The sequence below is a fragment of the Boleophthalmus pectinirostris genome, unplaced genomic scaffold (genome assembly GCF_026225935.1).
Source record: "Boleophthalmus pectinirostris isolate CB_2022bp ecotype Guang Dong unplaced genomic scaffold, ASM2622593v1 HiC_scaffold_20, whole genome shotgun sequence".
Taxonomy (NCBI): Eukaryota; Metazoa; Chordata; class Actinopteri; order Gobiiformes; family Gobiidae; genus Boleophthalmus; species Boleophthalmus pectinirostris.
Genome location: NW_026571153.1, coordinates 16,778,116 through 16,793,388, shown reverse-complemented (window position 1 = coordinate 16,793,388; position 15,273 = coordinate 16,778,116). Strand labels below are relative to the sequence as shown.

The 15,273-nt window shown below is 37.9% G+C and overlaps 1 protein-coding gene across 1 annotated transcript in view; it reads right to left on the bottom strand.

The window, feature by feature from the left end:
- The window catches only part of LOC110159309 (protein phosphatase 3 catalytic subunit alpha), a 108,173-nt gene extending 95,199 nt beyond the window's left edge, over nt 1–12,974 (bottom strand). The window contains exon 1 of the mRNA XM_020923856.2: nt 12,620–12,974. Coding sequence (XP_020779515.1) covers nt 12,620–12,680 — 61 coding nt within the window. The 5' untranslated portion in view covers nt 12,681–12,974. The remainder of the gene's footprint in view (nt 1–12,619) is intronic.
- Between the last annotated feature and the right edge of the window lie 2,299 nt (nt 12,975–15,273).

Below are 15,273 nucleotides of genomic sequence, written 5' to 3'. Positions count from 1 at the left end.
GCAATGTTTTTTTCATTCCCTCAAAATAGTAGGTGATTCAATTTGAGAAACTAAAAAGCTGTGAACCTCAGACAAGGCCGAGGTTTCAAAGTAAATGATCTGTACGTTGGACTACTGAGCCCCCATACTGGTAGAAAACAATAAAAAGAATGCACAATCCCATACCGGTGGAAGACTTTTACCATCATTTACTGAAACAAAATGCTTTACATATAATTTTTTTAGGTAATAGAATGTTCACTACAAAAAAGTGGGTAGATTATCAATTATTGCTGTTTACTCTGAAGTTTAAATTAGGATTCTTCTCTTATTTTGGCTGTTCGAACCACTTTGAGTTACTTTGTGTACAAATTGAGCTATACAAATAAACTGCCTTGCCATATTTCTTTCCTCTCTCAGATATTAATGCTCATGGACATGTTTAAAATGTACACTGTAAACTGAATCGCCATTTGAAAAGCAAACTTGCAAATGTAATCATAATCATAGTAAACATAATTAGATCGCTCTTTTTGTCAACATAGTGTAACAGGAGCAGATAAAATAAAAAAGTTTAAGTTAATAAGTTGTACTATTCTTCAAACTTCAATCCAATAAAGTCCAAAACGGGTAAAACACAGCTGGTCATAAAAAGCCGCCAAGAAAAATTCCCTTGGGGTCGACCTTAATACCCTGCCTCTATATTAAATTGGGAGGATGGGTTACCTCTAGTTTAACACAATTGATCCCACACAACACTAATAATAGCTGAGCCTTTCTAACAGTGGAAAAACAAACAGAATAATATGTCGACCCAGTCTTGTCACACATGCTAATTTTACCGCGCTATACTTTGTAAGGTCAATTATGGAACAAGTTGACAGACTGTTATCCTTGATTCCAAATTCAGCCACTAGCACGTGCAATGACGGGTTAATTTTCAGCCAGGTGGTCTATAATTAACGCATGTGAATGAGAGTAAATAAACGCACCTCCAGCTGTATTTGAATAGCTGGAGTTTCTCTCTCCCTTCCCTATACACGCCACTTGTTAGCTTGTCACTAATGACACCTGAAAGAAAGTAAAGTCCTCCCAGGGTTGCCAATTGGGATCAACAAACAACATGGCAAAAAATGTTTATTTACCCATCTGTAGTGTAATTAGAAGTTCTCCTAATTAAGCTAATTTTTGCTCATTTGCTTAACAGACCAGGGAATTAAGTAGTTGTTACCAGGCTCAAAGTGGAACCTGGATTTCACCCTTTTTCTAGTAGCTGTGAAAAACAACCAGTGGTGGACGAAGTACTCAGTGGAAAGGCAAAAGTACAGATACATGGGTAAGGTAGTAAAAGTAGTAAAAGAAGTAAAAGTATCATATGAGAAAATCTACTTAAGTATGTTTTAAAAAATGTACTTAAAATAAAAAAGAAAGTATTTTAAACCGATTTTTAGAACAGAAGAATTCAAATGACTTCTTATTTTTTCTAGCTCTTTTTGTGTTTTTGTGTATTATGTTGTTTGGGATGGAAAATAAATAAGAAAATAAGCAGGTCTAAAACCATAAAAAGTACTTGTATTTAAAAGGAGGTATCTACTTTCTACTCCGCTACAAGTACATATACCTTAAATTTGTGCTTAGTATTGTTCTTTTACTTTTATACTTCATTACCTTGGATCAGTAAATACAACCTAGCAAGATGAAAAACGTGTATTTGTGTTACCCAGTTGCCTCTTGAAATAACACTTGATTAAAGGCATTGATTTGTCTGCCAATAATAAGGCACTGAGCAAACAAGATGATCCCACTGCACTACTCAGAAATGAACAAGCAGTAAATAAAAAGGTGAGGAAGTGAGGTCATGCTATAGCACTGCAAATAACTGCCAGGCCAACACACAAGGCACCTCATATCACCTCTGCTATATTACACTTAAAGGGACTTTGTGGGTTTGAGGTTAAGAGTTCTGATTGCAGAAATGCTCTGGAAAATGTCAAGTCGTAGTCTCAAAGTGAAACTCTCAAAGTTGAACTCTCAGATGTTTGAATGTAAAAAACAAGTCTGTGTTATTACCTAAAACTACAAAACCCAAATAAAAACTAAACAAAAATAAAATGTTATAGCATTAAAAATAACTGGAGTTTTAGACAACTGCTGAAAGATATGGTCAGTTTTACCCAAGGAATGATTCAGTGGCCCAAAAGGAGTCAAAATCAGTGTTTTTGTAATTGTGCTCAATCATTCCTAATACATTGAATTAGATATTGTAGTAGTAGCAATAGTAAAGGTCCTATGTTACACGATATTTACTCTTGTGAGCTTTAAGCCATGTTATAATGCTGTTACCTCCTCAAAAACATACCTTGAGTTGTGTTTTGTTTCATTCGCACATTTCTGATTAATCCTTTACGGTAATAGTTTTCAAGTTAACAGCACATTTTTCCTTGAGTTTAGAGATTGGCAATTCCAGGTATGTTTTTTGTGAGGAAGCATTATAACGGATCAGAAAAAAAACATAATATGGGTACTTTAAGCCGACTGTGCAATCAGAAAGCAGAATTTAAGCAGCTCAATAAAAACATGACTTGGACAAGGTCTGATCTTTTGACTTTGTAAGATGGGATCAGTGACTTGGCAGAGATCTGAGCTTTTTTGCAATTTGTATTTAATTTTCTTTGAACATTGCAGCCCCGTTCATCGTTCACAGCATGCAATGAAAAAATATTTGCATGGTACATATCAATCTATCAGTGTTCCCCGAAACCGGTGTTTGCTGTGGGCGAGCAGAAAGTGCACAGCTTGTATATTACAGCCATTTCATGTGTATTCCTCCACAGATGCCCACGTATTAGAAATGAAAAAAATCTGCATATTCATCACTCTTTTATGGGACCAGCAGCTCACAGCATTTGCATTCAAACATGTTGCTTTCGTGTGCGAGTGGGCGCCCTCAACAAGTACAGATGCTAGCATGATACAAGGGAGTGAGGAGGCAGACCAATCTCCACTCTTGACACATATCGTGACATATTGTGCATCCCCTTCCCATCTTATTCTCCCCAGAGTGCTTGCGTTTAGTCTTCAGGATGCCACGCAAGTTGCAACCCCCCCCATAGTGATTTTCCTATGTTTACTAATCTACTTTTCGCAGGCAGGCCACAGATGGCTCGCTCACTTCAGTCGTATAAATATATGAACAGCAAAATGGCAGAGTGCATCGAGGTTTGCATCTGTCACACCACTTGCCATAGCCTGCCCCAGTCCACCGACATAAGCTTTGTGTTCAGTATCAGAGTATCTACCATGTGCCCTGTTATGAGAAAGTCCTATTAAGTCTTACAACACAGTCTCTTGAAGTGGTAGTGTTCTGAATGGGGGTGGGGGGGTCTGTGGGCTGTGGGTTAAGTCTATTGAAAACATAAACAACACTAACTGCAGTTGACGCAGTTGTGGTGCATGTGTATTAAAGGGTTATTTTATTACTAATCTGTTAAGCTCAATTGTTTGCTAAAGAGAAAGACAAATAGAGAACAAGCGGAACATTATGACCACCTGCCCAATGTTGGTATAATAATAACAGTGGTGTGCCTCATAGCCCCATACAAAACTGCACTGCATTCTGGGAGCTTGTCAATTATGATGTTTATGAAATATTTCCAGCTTCTACTTTGAGGTACTCCCACCCACTCACAGGTGTCACAGGTATTGTGAGACAATATGTGGGGTGCACAATATGTTGCAGTTCAACCAAAAATTGCTATTTAAAAAAGGGCACTATGTAACTTTTTGGTTGGGGGTCCGTCACCTGCTTGTTTCTATGGATATGCCATTGCTTCACCTGAAATATTCCACAGTATGACATTAAACAGCTCAACCTTATGTATTCAACCACAGGTGGTTTTATAGCCCAAAAATACCAAGAAAAACAGGCATTCTAACTGTGAGTGGGGTCCCCTCTCCACAGATCTGACCTGTAACTTGGTCTGGACAGGTTTAATGCCATACTGTGAAATATTACAGACAAAGCAATAACATCTCTGTAGATAAAAGAAGTTAGAGAAGAAGTTATCCAATGCACCTTTAAGTGTTGCAATTGTGAAATCAGAAAAGAGTAAATAATTTAGTTAATTTTGGAATTAATACTTATTTAGGTAATTTATAAAATACAATCTCTGCTAAAAAACATACTAACATACTAATGTACAGCCAATGTACAGCTTATGTTCTAAAGTCTGTGTGATTCTTGTATTAGTTTGGCATTTCATTTGTCTGGTCATTATGAATGAAATCTTAATTTGAAATCCAAATTCAATCTTGCAATAAATGTTCACTTTTTACTACACTTTTAACTAGACTAGACAAAGATGACCTTTGTATTCCACACCAAGGTCATAGCAACAATACAGCAAATCAGGTTTTGTGCAAAAAATATTGTCAACCAAGTGAATTCAAGACAAGATTTCACTTCACATTTTCCTTGCCCAGCTCTTCAAAATGCATATTGCTCTACCAGAGAATCACTCAGACATATGAGTGAAACCATTAGATTTACACTGCAAGGACAATCCCTGGCAGTTCACAAAAGACCGGGAGAATAATCGAAAACCTGAAATAGTGGTCTGTTTCGGGCCTGCGTTTCTAGCCACTTGTGCACTTTCATTGGCTTTCCCCATGCAGGCTGCCTATACTCCTACACACTCCACTCACCAGCGCCGGCCGACTCAAATTGGTACTGTCACTACCATTACTGCGGCATTATGCTTCCCATTTTAAGAGAAAGACTTCTATGTTTTGTAAAATGTCAGGTCTCCCTTTTATACTGAACAAGGACTACATTTTAATAAAGGCAGCTATGGTTTCCTATTAGTAGATCATTCAGCAAGAACTATGTTAGTGTATGTAAAAAGCAAAAGAAAGCTTTTAGAATCCATAGCAAAGCACACCAATTTATCTTAAGTTGAAGTAGGGCTGTGCCAAAAGTTGAAAGATCGATAGACTGTGATTTTAACTTTGGTTAATCTCGATAATGTAAGCGCATTTTAATCGACAGGTCTACAGCCAGTCATGTGGCCGTAAGAGCGCATAGTGCTGACGAGGATTTACGCTCTCTTGTTCAGGAAAAGCAGCCTGAGCCACAGCGCGTCTCTTTATGACACCTCAAGTGTTCACAAGTTTTGACTTATATATTGCCATAACTAAAAGTCCAGTGCCTTTGTCTGTGTGTGCACAGTGCCGTCTGATGGCTCCCTCCGCTCCGTGTGTGCATTTAGGTTTAATATGTTGTATAAACTCATTCCAACCTTTTAAATGTGACTTTCTCCTGATTTATTGGTCCTACCTACATGAAATTAAAAGTGTACTGCTCCTGACACCCTGTTCTGCATGCCTTTAGTCAACTTGTCTTTGTTTTCAATAAGATGGAAAAAGATCAAATCGAAAATCGAGATCGATCAATACGAGGAAAATAAATCATGATACTTTTTTCCCATATCACCCAGCCCTAAGTTGAAGTAAAGATCATTAACTTTCCACTTGTATAAAAATAATAACTCTAATCTAATTTTAATAGTTTAAATTAGAATGAGATGGGCTTTACAATGGAAATTGTTTAACAGCTTTGCAAGTAAGAAAGTCAAGAGGAAACCTCTTTCAGAATAATCTCCGATTTCACAATTGTCCAATTTTCCAAAATCTTGATTTTGAAAAACTAAATAATTTAATTAATTAATTGCCCAGTCCAACAAGTGACTGAGAATCGAACATCTATAGAATCACTACCTTGGCTTGTACCATATTTCGCTTCGCATAAATAGCTGTGGGCATGTTTGTTTACATGTACTTACTGCTACCCCCACAGACCTCCCCATGCACAGCTCTAGTTCCTGTGCTCTCGGGGGCTGGTTCAGAGGTGAGGACGCACATTTTCTCCCATGCACTCTCCTTCCCTCCCTTTCCCAGTATATTCAATAGGTTATCCTCTCCTCCCCCATTCCCCCCGCTCAGGCTGCCTAACGTGTAGTTACATGTGCTGCAGTAGACACCATATTGATTGACTTGTGACTATGTGTGACGGGGCTGCACTCTGGGATCTAATGACACTGTACTACTAACAGCACCACAGCTCCAAATGGCTTTTGTTGGGAGGCTGTTGCTTTCATGAGAGGGCCGTGCGCCGAAAAAGAAAATAGTCCCGGTTTGTTTACACTGGGAGGTTGAATTCACCAAACACAACAGAACGACAGAGGGGAGGGGGTGGCTATGATCTATGGTGAACACATGCCAAGCTAGAGGCAGCAGAGGAGAGGAATGACATGGGGAGAATAGTATGATGGTGGGTTAAGATATACAGGGGAAACATGATGAGGAATTTTAAAAGGGGCCATATTTCCATATTTTCTGATCAGTGTTATAATGTTGTTTCATCACAAACATACCTGGACTTGTGCTTTGTTTCATTCACACATGTTTAACACACAAACCCTGCATATTTAGACTGAGTTCTTCTTTTGAACAGAAAACACTCTGTCTGTTCTGCCTTGTGATGTCATGTGGTAATACAGGAAGTGCTCCATTGTGTTTTTAAACTCCATTCACCTTCACTAGAATCATTTTGGTTGATTTCAGTCCTGGAATTGCCAAAAGTAAAAGTAAAAGTAAGAGGTAGCTATTAACTTGAAAACTACCGCTTCATGACATCACAAAGTGGAACAGAGCATTTGGAGATGTAGACAGACTAATAATAAAAGTTTACTGAAAAATGAATTAAACAAAGCACAACTCCAGGTATGTTTTTGATGAAGTAAAACATTATAACATAACTAAAAGGGCACAAGACTCAATTATGCAAAATATAGAGCCTTTTGGATAGTGAAGCTGGATTTGAAATGTGTTTTATTTCAAAGAGACAACTTCACAGCACTACTTTAGACCACTTGTCGGGTTTGTAATAAGAGATGTTTGCCTCGTACCCCTTGGGCAAGACACTTAATCTGCATTGTCCATTTAAAGACCATAAGGGATTGTTAGTTTTGGGGAGTGAAGTTCCACCGTGGATCAATCTCCTATGTTTTGATTGTTCAAAATAACCTTAAATAACACAAATTTTACTGTGAGTGGGTTCACCTCTTCACAGATCTTGATCTTACCTTTATCTTTGGCCTGGTTGACTCCATGAAGATAGACACATTTATTGCCACTGTGGAACATTCTGGGCAAACTAATAATAACCCCATGGAGATAAGAAGGTGGTCCCTCGATTAGGAAAGTTGCATAGTGGACCTTTACGAGTCCGTCCAAAGCCTGGGCAAACCTAGAGGGATTTTGTGGTAGTCGCGGTAACAATTGCCAATTATATTATTGTACAACAGAGGAGGTGAAAATCTCTCTATGTACCAACAGTTAATTTCAAACACTCCTAAATCCCCACACTGTGCCCTTAGTCCCATGCAGAAACAATCCCAAACCCAACCTGGCTAAACAGATTTGCTGGCCCTGTTTCCTTATTGAGACTCGCGTCCATTTGTTCACATGAATTAGCAAGAGCAGCAGCTAATGCATGGAGTCAGATTACAACCTCAGCACAGAGCCGCCTTTATCCCACTATATGGAGCTTAATCTGACCAAATCCAGCGCTTTGCTTTGCCCCAAATCCACAACACAGCCTGAAACCCACTTAATCTAATGAGCGGGAAAGGTGCACTTAGAAATACTAGAGATAGCACAGGTACTACGCCATGATGCAATATGTTCAAATCAAGTCAATGGCTGTGGGGAAAGAAGAGGAGTAACAGCCTATAGATGACAGGCTTTGATTGCATGTTGGTTGAGCTTTTCTAGGTTGATTGGTTGGAGTAGATGGTTGTCAAAACGATGAAGAAAAAATGGTAGTGGGTAGTTAATGCGCGGGAGATTTGAGATGACAGCTGAGCGGCACGAGGGAAGAGCTATCAATCAATAAAATCATTCAGATCAGTAAATATGAAGATGGGTTGTCAAAAGGACTGAAAATCAGAAACTAGTCAATACTAAAAAGAAAATAGATATTCAATTGAGCAAGTATTGATAAAATAAAAAATTTAATTAAAAAATATTGACAAAACCCAATAAACATGACAGAATTTAATTGTAACTTGGTGAATTAAAGAAAGCACTATTATGTACTGAAAATGTAATTCTGTCGTCCTATTGTTTTTTTCCCCTTGTTACTGTAGTATCAGAATTGGTATCAAGTATCACACATTTAATTAGTATCAAAACTGAGTTTGAAATTTTAGTATCGTGGCAACACTAATATGAAGAAGTTGTGTAAAACTTGAAAATGTCAAAAATATAACTTTTTTTAGTCTAGGGCGTGTGCTCTTTCAATTTCTATTTTAATTTAGAATGGTTTGCATTCAGTTTGCATTTTGATATGTTACAGTAAATTTTTAAATCCTTAACATCGAAATAACCAGTGAGTCATTGTCTTGTTTCTATGGAGTTTTCATAACAATTGTGAAACAAAAATGTAATCATTACTTCAAGCTTTTTTCTCAAGTATCTTAATCAGTTTCACAAGATACAGCTCATGTTATTCTTAACTAAGCTTTTGTTTTCTGTCAGCGTTATGTTATTGCATTTGATAAACACATCTGACCACAAACTACCTGCAAGCTAAGAGTCGGACAAGCTTATGCGGTTTGGTTACATGTTGTAGGGCTGCTTTCTTTTCTCTTTCGAAGAAGAGAGTGACAAGTTCAGAGGCAGAATTACACACATCGTAGTGAGACCAGTTTCAGAATATTACATACTACCTAGACAAAACAAAGGATTTAAACGTGTCTGCTATTTAATTCTATGTCTAGGTACAGGACTATCAAAAAGGAGATTGCAAAGGTGAGTAACAAAACTAATCATTTGTTTCTAAACATTGGGGGATTAATTTTAAAAAAAGTTAAAGGCCACATGGGAGTAATTACGTGTTAATTAAAAGGAAAATGCTTCTCAAAATACAAAACAGAAAAATAAAGTTAAATGCCACAACTAATAGATTTATCTTGAACCTGTACATAAAAGTCAAAAATGAAAACGTTCACTGAGAAAATTACACATAGAAAATTTATAGTAACTAAAATTCATAATGAACATATGGTTACAGCTGCCACTACATGGCATCACAAGGTGGAAAAGAGCATTCTGAGCTTTTGAGATGTAGGCAAACTAATAAACCATGGTTACTCAAGCATGTGTGAATGAAACAAAACATAACTCTGGGTATGTTTTTACGGATTCCAACATTCCAACATGGCTTAAATGTCCCAAGAGTAAATTTTGCATAGTATAGGATTTTCAAGAATGATTTAGACCTAATAACTACTTAATGAAGTGGTTAGGATAGGAGTAATGAAGTGGTAATAACTAAATCTGAATAATTCTTAATAAACTATTTGTCCATTTTGAATTGAAGTCTTTGTTCATGCTTTATTAATGCAATTAAAAGTGCAGTTATTGCCTAAATATTTGTTTCTCTATACAATACTATCCTTTATAATTGAGCCATACAGACATAGAGCAAACCCATTCACAGCTTAAGGCACACCTAGGCTAGAGTTTACATCTATGTTAGTTAATGTTCCCTTCTATAAATGACTGGGATTCTTATAGGCGGGCTCGGGGTTGGCATCGCGCCGCTGTCAGCACCACTGAATCTCTAACCTGGACACGTCTGAGCGAGAGGGGCCCCGTTCAAAAGTCAAATGTCACAAGTTATTCATCCCGGCATGTACAGACAGACCCTGCTCCACCAGGGGGTAAGGACACGGCAGTCTCCATCCCGGGAGATACAAAAACAACATTTCCCAGCGTGCCTCAGCAGCTGGTGAATGGACAGTGATGGCTATATTAGATTATTTAATTTCAAGTACTGCTCATTAATGTTTAGTGAGTTAAGTTTTGAAGACAGGGCTAATGTTTTAAAGCAATTAAGCACAGACAAATCCCCACTGTAATTTAGAGTTAGGTCTGGGTTGTTACCTATGAGGAAGGCATAGTAAATCAATTGCATGCCCCAGTTTTTACACCAGATGCCCTACCTGCCACACATACTATGATCAGGGAAGGCAATGTAAGAATATCAAGTCGCTAAAGGACTCAATAAAACAATAAACTAGGTCTAAAAAGGAATGAAAGTAGCAACCCTTCCATTGGAGGGTATTTAATTTAAATTCCTAACAGAACCCCAAGCACGGCACAAAACGTACAATAGAAAACAGTACATTTTGTCTCATAATTTGTTTGAAATTGACTGAATCTTATCCCAATAGCAAAGCAGGCCTGTCAAAACAACTCAATATAAACTGTAAATTGCTCCTATATTGTGATTTATTTCGCCAGGAGTGCAAACATGATCAAAATGACGCGGCTGCCCCTGCCTCAGCTGATTAAACTCTTATGAGTAATTACTATGCACCAGTTGCTTTCCGGAGCATTACGATAATGCATGGGGAAAACAGGTGGATGCAAAGCACTTATGATAAGTTGGACTGACACCTTGTCGCAGGGCAAACAAGGCAGAGGCTGAAAACAAATTACTTCACACATTTGGCCTGCAGTTATTTTGGATTTGTGCTTTGTACACAGCTGCCACTTCTGTTGTCATAATACTGATGCATTACCAAAACAGGGGCTTTTCAAAAACTGATGTACAGACAAGGCAAATTGGTCCAAAGAGGTTTCATGGTTTTAGGGTCTTGAAGTTGGACTGAAAAAAAAAAAAAAAGGTGATTTATAAAAAAAAAAAAAAAAAATTACAAAAAAAAATGACTTGACATGTAATAACAACTATTTCCTTTATGCTCATCGCAGGCAAAATGAAAGTGATGACGAAGATAAAGTAGGGAAGGGCTGGCTATATGACATACTGTTTTAATTTAGAAATGAGATGTACTTGCTGAGCACTGGCTCTTATATATGTAATGTATATTAAATAAATTAAGATAAAGTTGGCAGGCATCACATTAATTAAGAAAGCAAACGGAAACAATCTACAAAAACTAATTAGTGATTTCCGGACAAAGCATTCAACACCACGTCAAAGCAATCACGCATGCTAAAGATATTTAAGTTTCTCTGTTTCTTATTTAGATTAAGATTAAGCAGTGGCCTCCGCTATTTGAAAACTGCAAATGTGATTTAATTGTCCATCCCTATCTCCAAGAATCCCTGACAGCGTGTATTGGCCGATCAATACGCTTTAACCTGACGAGCTAAGCAGACCTCGCTAACTGCAGAGAGGGGAATACAGTAATGAGGCATCCACAATAATGACATTTCCTTAGCCACTTGACAAGACAAAGAGATCTTCAAAGCACATTCATTAAATAAACCCCATAGTGAAATCTTAAATGTGTCTTTCATTAGTTGCTGAAGATGGTAGGGGGGTGATCGCTTGAACTTTTCATTATTTAAAAAAAAAAAGAGTAGCGCAACTTTAATGTGATGCACAACACTGCTTTCAGTTTCAAGTGCAGTCATTGATAAGTACAAAAACACTTAGGGTTAACAATCTAGCCACGATAAGATAAGTTGTCTGCAGACCAAATGCAGAAAATCTTGTAATGCGCCTTGTAATATGCTCTAGAAGTAGTATTCCTTGGGTACTTTGAACATTGCAGAATTTCTGGAATTGTAAGATTGCATGCCAACAACAATTAATTTCAAGCAATTACCCAAAATGGCATAAACTGTGTAAAAATTCCCCCATGACAACAAATATTCTATGATCTGCACTGCCTTCTGAACAGTCCTTACAACTACAGGCTCTGAAACAAGTGGGTCAGAAGAGCACTACTATGTAATAAAACATAAAATACAAAAGACTACCATAGAGAAGTGTAAATGTTTAACAAATACATGTATTTCTTTCATAGCCTGGCATAAAACAAGGCAAGCCCATGACTTCTACTGCAAGGGCTAGGTTGATCACAATCTTTATAGCTTTCTTATGGTAGACAGCAAAGGTGGAATGCCCAACCTGTAAACATAGACTACCACCTCATATGGCATGGATGCTCTAAGAATGCGCGCTAACAAAACACAACTGACTAAACAGTAGGCTATTATGCAATGGTTTAAAACGGATAGTCTAGAATTGAAAAAAAGACAGAAAAAAATAAGCTTGGTGATGCATGCAAAATGAGGGAAAATCGCCCTTGGCTCCAATGCAAGGATTGTGCAATATGTATGCGTAAACTACTGTACAGCTGTGAATCCAAAATGAACCGATATATCTTGTACACTTTTGCTTATACTCGATGCTTGGATTGGGAATTGTAATACCGACAGAATAGGCAAAAAGGCAGGAGAAACGTCAAATAGACTGGTGCACGCTAGATTGTGCTTTTTGTACACAAACTGTGACTTGGCTGCACTTCCTAGTTGAGTGTCGCTGTCAAAAGCTTCGGCTAACACCCATCTTCCTCTAGTAGCAACAATTCCGACTACATTTGGGGGTCTACTGGTGCTGCTGCGACCACTGGGAATTCTCCAAGTCTACGAAAGGTCCGATATATTGAGAGAGAGAGGGAGAGAGAGAAAGAGGGAGAAGGGGAGACGTGCTGCAAGCGTGTCCTTTTACATACAAGCGCAGAGAAATGATCGCACTTACATTTGACCACCCTGTCCGTCGTGGATAACTTCGGGTCATCATTCGGCTTGTTTTCGGACATTTCCAGTGTGCTAGAATTATATGCGAGAAACGGAGTCGGGAAAAAAATATAAGAAGAGCGGAGAAGACCCTGCGGTGCGGCGGTGCTCTGCTCTTCTCCCACCCGGGCTGGACAACTCTCTCTTCGGGTATAGCCGAGGAAAAGAGACCCGCAATGAGCTCACTCGGTTCTATCAGCGGCCAAAAATACTCGCAACAGGGCTACAATTTCACTGGTGCTGCTGCCGGAGGAGCTGCTCGGTCTGATTTACTGTTACTCTGTATCAAGTTGTCGGAGCGCAGTGTGCACCCAAACGTGTTGACGCAGCAAGTCCCGCCCATATGTCAAAAAGACGCGCTCTGATTGGTGGAAAGGGCCAAAGCTACTTCACGGCGAGTGAGTGTAGTTTTATCAAAGGGCTTGTATGAAACTCATGGCATGAAGAAGTCCTACTAGGGGTGTCTTCCCAGTGTCTACGTGGAATGAATGTAGAAATAATGAATTAAAAATAATATTAGATTGCATCAGAATATTAGAATAGCGTACAACAATACCTTCATTGTTATTATAAATGAATTATTAATATTACAACCTCATTTGATCCTTGGCATCAGCACACTTTACACCTCAGTAAAGTGCATTGTTGTTAGTTAACTGATAGTGTATACTTGTTGTTTTTGAGAAGAATTTTATTTAAATAAAAATGCTATAATTATAAAAATTTCAATTAATCATGTGAAGTTCTGTGAAATCATTATTGTTTTTTTTCTGTGCTAAACAAAAATTAGGCATTCATTAGTCAATTACATAATTAAATAAAAAAATATATATGTGTGCATTATGATTGATTTTATTAGTTAAGATGAATTGTGTATAAACTACATTTAAAACTTTTCTGCCTTTTCTGTCTCTTGCTTTCTTTTTTGCTACCTATTTAGAAATTCTTATTACCATTTGTACATTTTTTCTCTCTTTGTTATTATATTATATTGTGATGCGTGAGCTACTGTGTCCAAATAATTCCCCTTGAGGGTCAATAATGTTTGTCTAAGTCTAACATGGATCACTCATGGATTACAGCTAATTTACAAAACTTTAGATTCACTGAAACCCATTAAAGATCTACAATGTATGAAAATAAAGTAATCAACTCACTAAAAAAAACTTTTCTCCAGTGCCCCCTACTGAGAGAAAGTTGAAACAATAACTAATACGTTACTGGGCTTGACTAGAAGCGCAAAATCAATTTGCATAGACAGGTCAAGTTCCATACAAAGTGGCAGGTACAGCAGTTACCACAGTCTAGTAGTAGCACTAGCTGTAGCAACTTTTACTGAAATTATGAATAAAATATCAAAACTTTTATGACGCACTATGTAACTTTTCTGGAGGCCAATTTTCTTATATCTTATATCCGGTGTTGGGAAGTAACAGATTACATGTACCGGAGTTACGTAATCAGAGTACAATTATGAGTAACTGTATTCAGTTACAGTTACTGTTTCAGTGAGTGATATTTGGATTACAGTTACTTCGTTGAAATAAATGGATTACACGGTGGTATTTTCCTGTTTTTACATTTTGAGCTAAATCCCCTTCTTTTTTTTCCCCCATAATTCCACTCATTGCCGGAAAATAAACCAGGTCTAAACCAGGTGTAAACAAGGTCTATAACCAGGTACAAACCAGGTCTAAAGCAGGTCTAAACCAGGTATAAACCAGGTCTAAAACCAGGTCTAAACTAGGTCTAAACCAGGTCTAAACCAGGTCTAAACAAGGTCTAAAACCAGGTATACACCAGGTCTAAAACCAGGTCTAAAACCAGGTCTAAACCAGGACTAAAACCAGGTCTAAACCAGGTCTAAACCAGGACTAAACCAGGACTAAACCAGGACTAAACCAGGTCTAAACCAGGTCTAAAACCAGGTCTAAACCAGGACTAAACCAGGACTAAAACCAGGTCTAAACCAGGTCTAAAACAGGATTTAACAGGACTAAACCATGCTGTTGTAGAGAAGCAAAGATGATTTCCTCATCTTTGCTTCTCTACAACAAATCAAGTAATTCAAAGTGTTCAGATTATGTTACTCACTTTAAGTAATTTAATGGATTACATTACAAACTACATGTTGGTGTGTGTAATCTGTAATCTGTAGGGGAATACATTTGAAAAGTAACCTTCCCAACACTGCTTATATCTTTTTCCACAGTACTGCATTAAACTCCCACCTGCAAAAAAAATGCATGCGTCCCCAGTACTTAGCAATAAAGGCCTATAATTGAATAAATAAAAGAGAGATAAGTTTAATGCCAAGTAGAGAAACTATCTAGGCAAAGCAAATACTATCTCCAAGGAGACAAGCAGGAGGCACCTCAATGATAAAAGTTACATAGTCCACCTTTAAAGCCCTCACAAAATATTAACCCCACTACTGTGTCAAAATCCCGCCAAATCAAAGTGACAACTATGTAGCTACACAAATTCATCCGTTCTAGTGCCTCAGGTCAGAAACTAACCTGAATGCCTGAAATGTGTGGGTCTTCGGGAACACAGCGATCTCTGGTGACTCACACTGTTTTGACACTGTCCATTTCCATGCACAAAAAGAAAAAG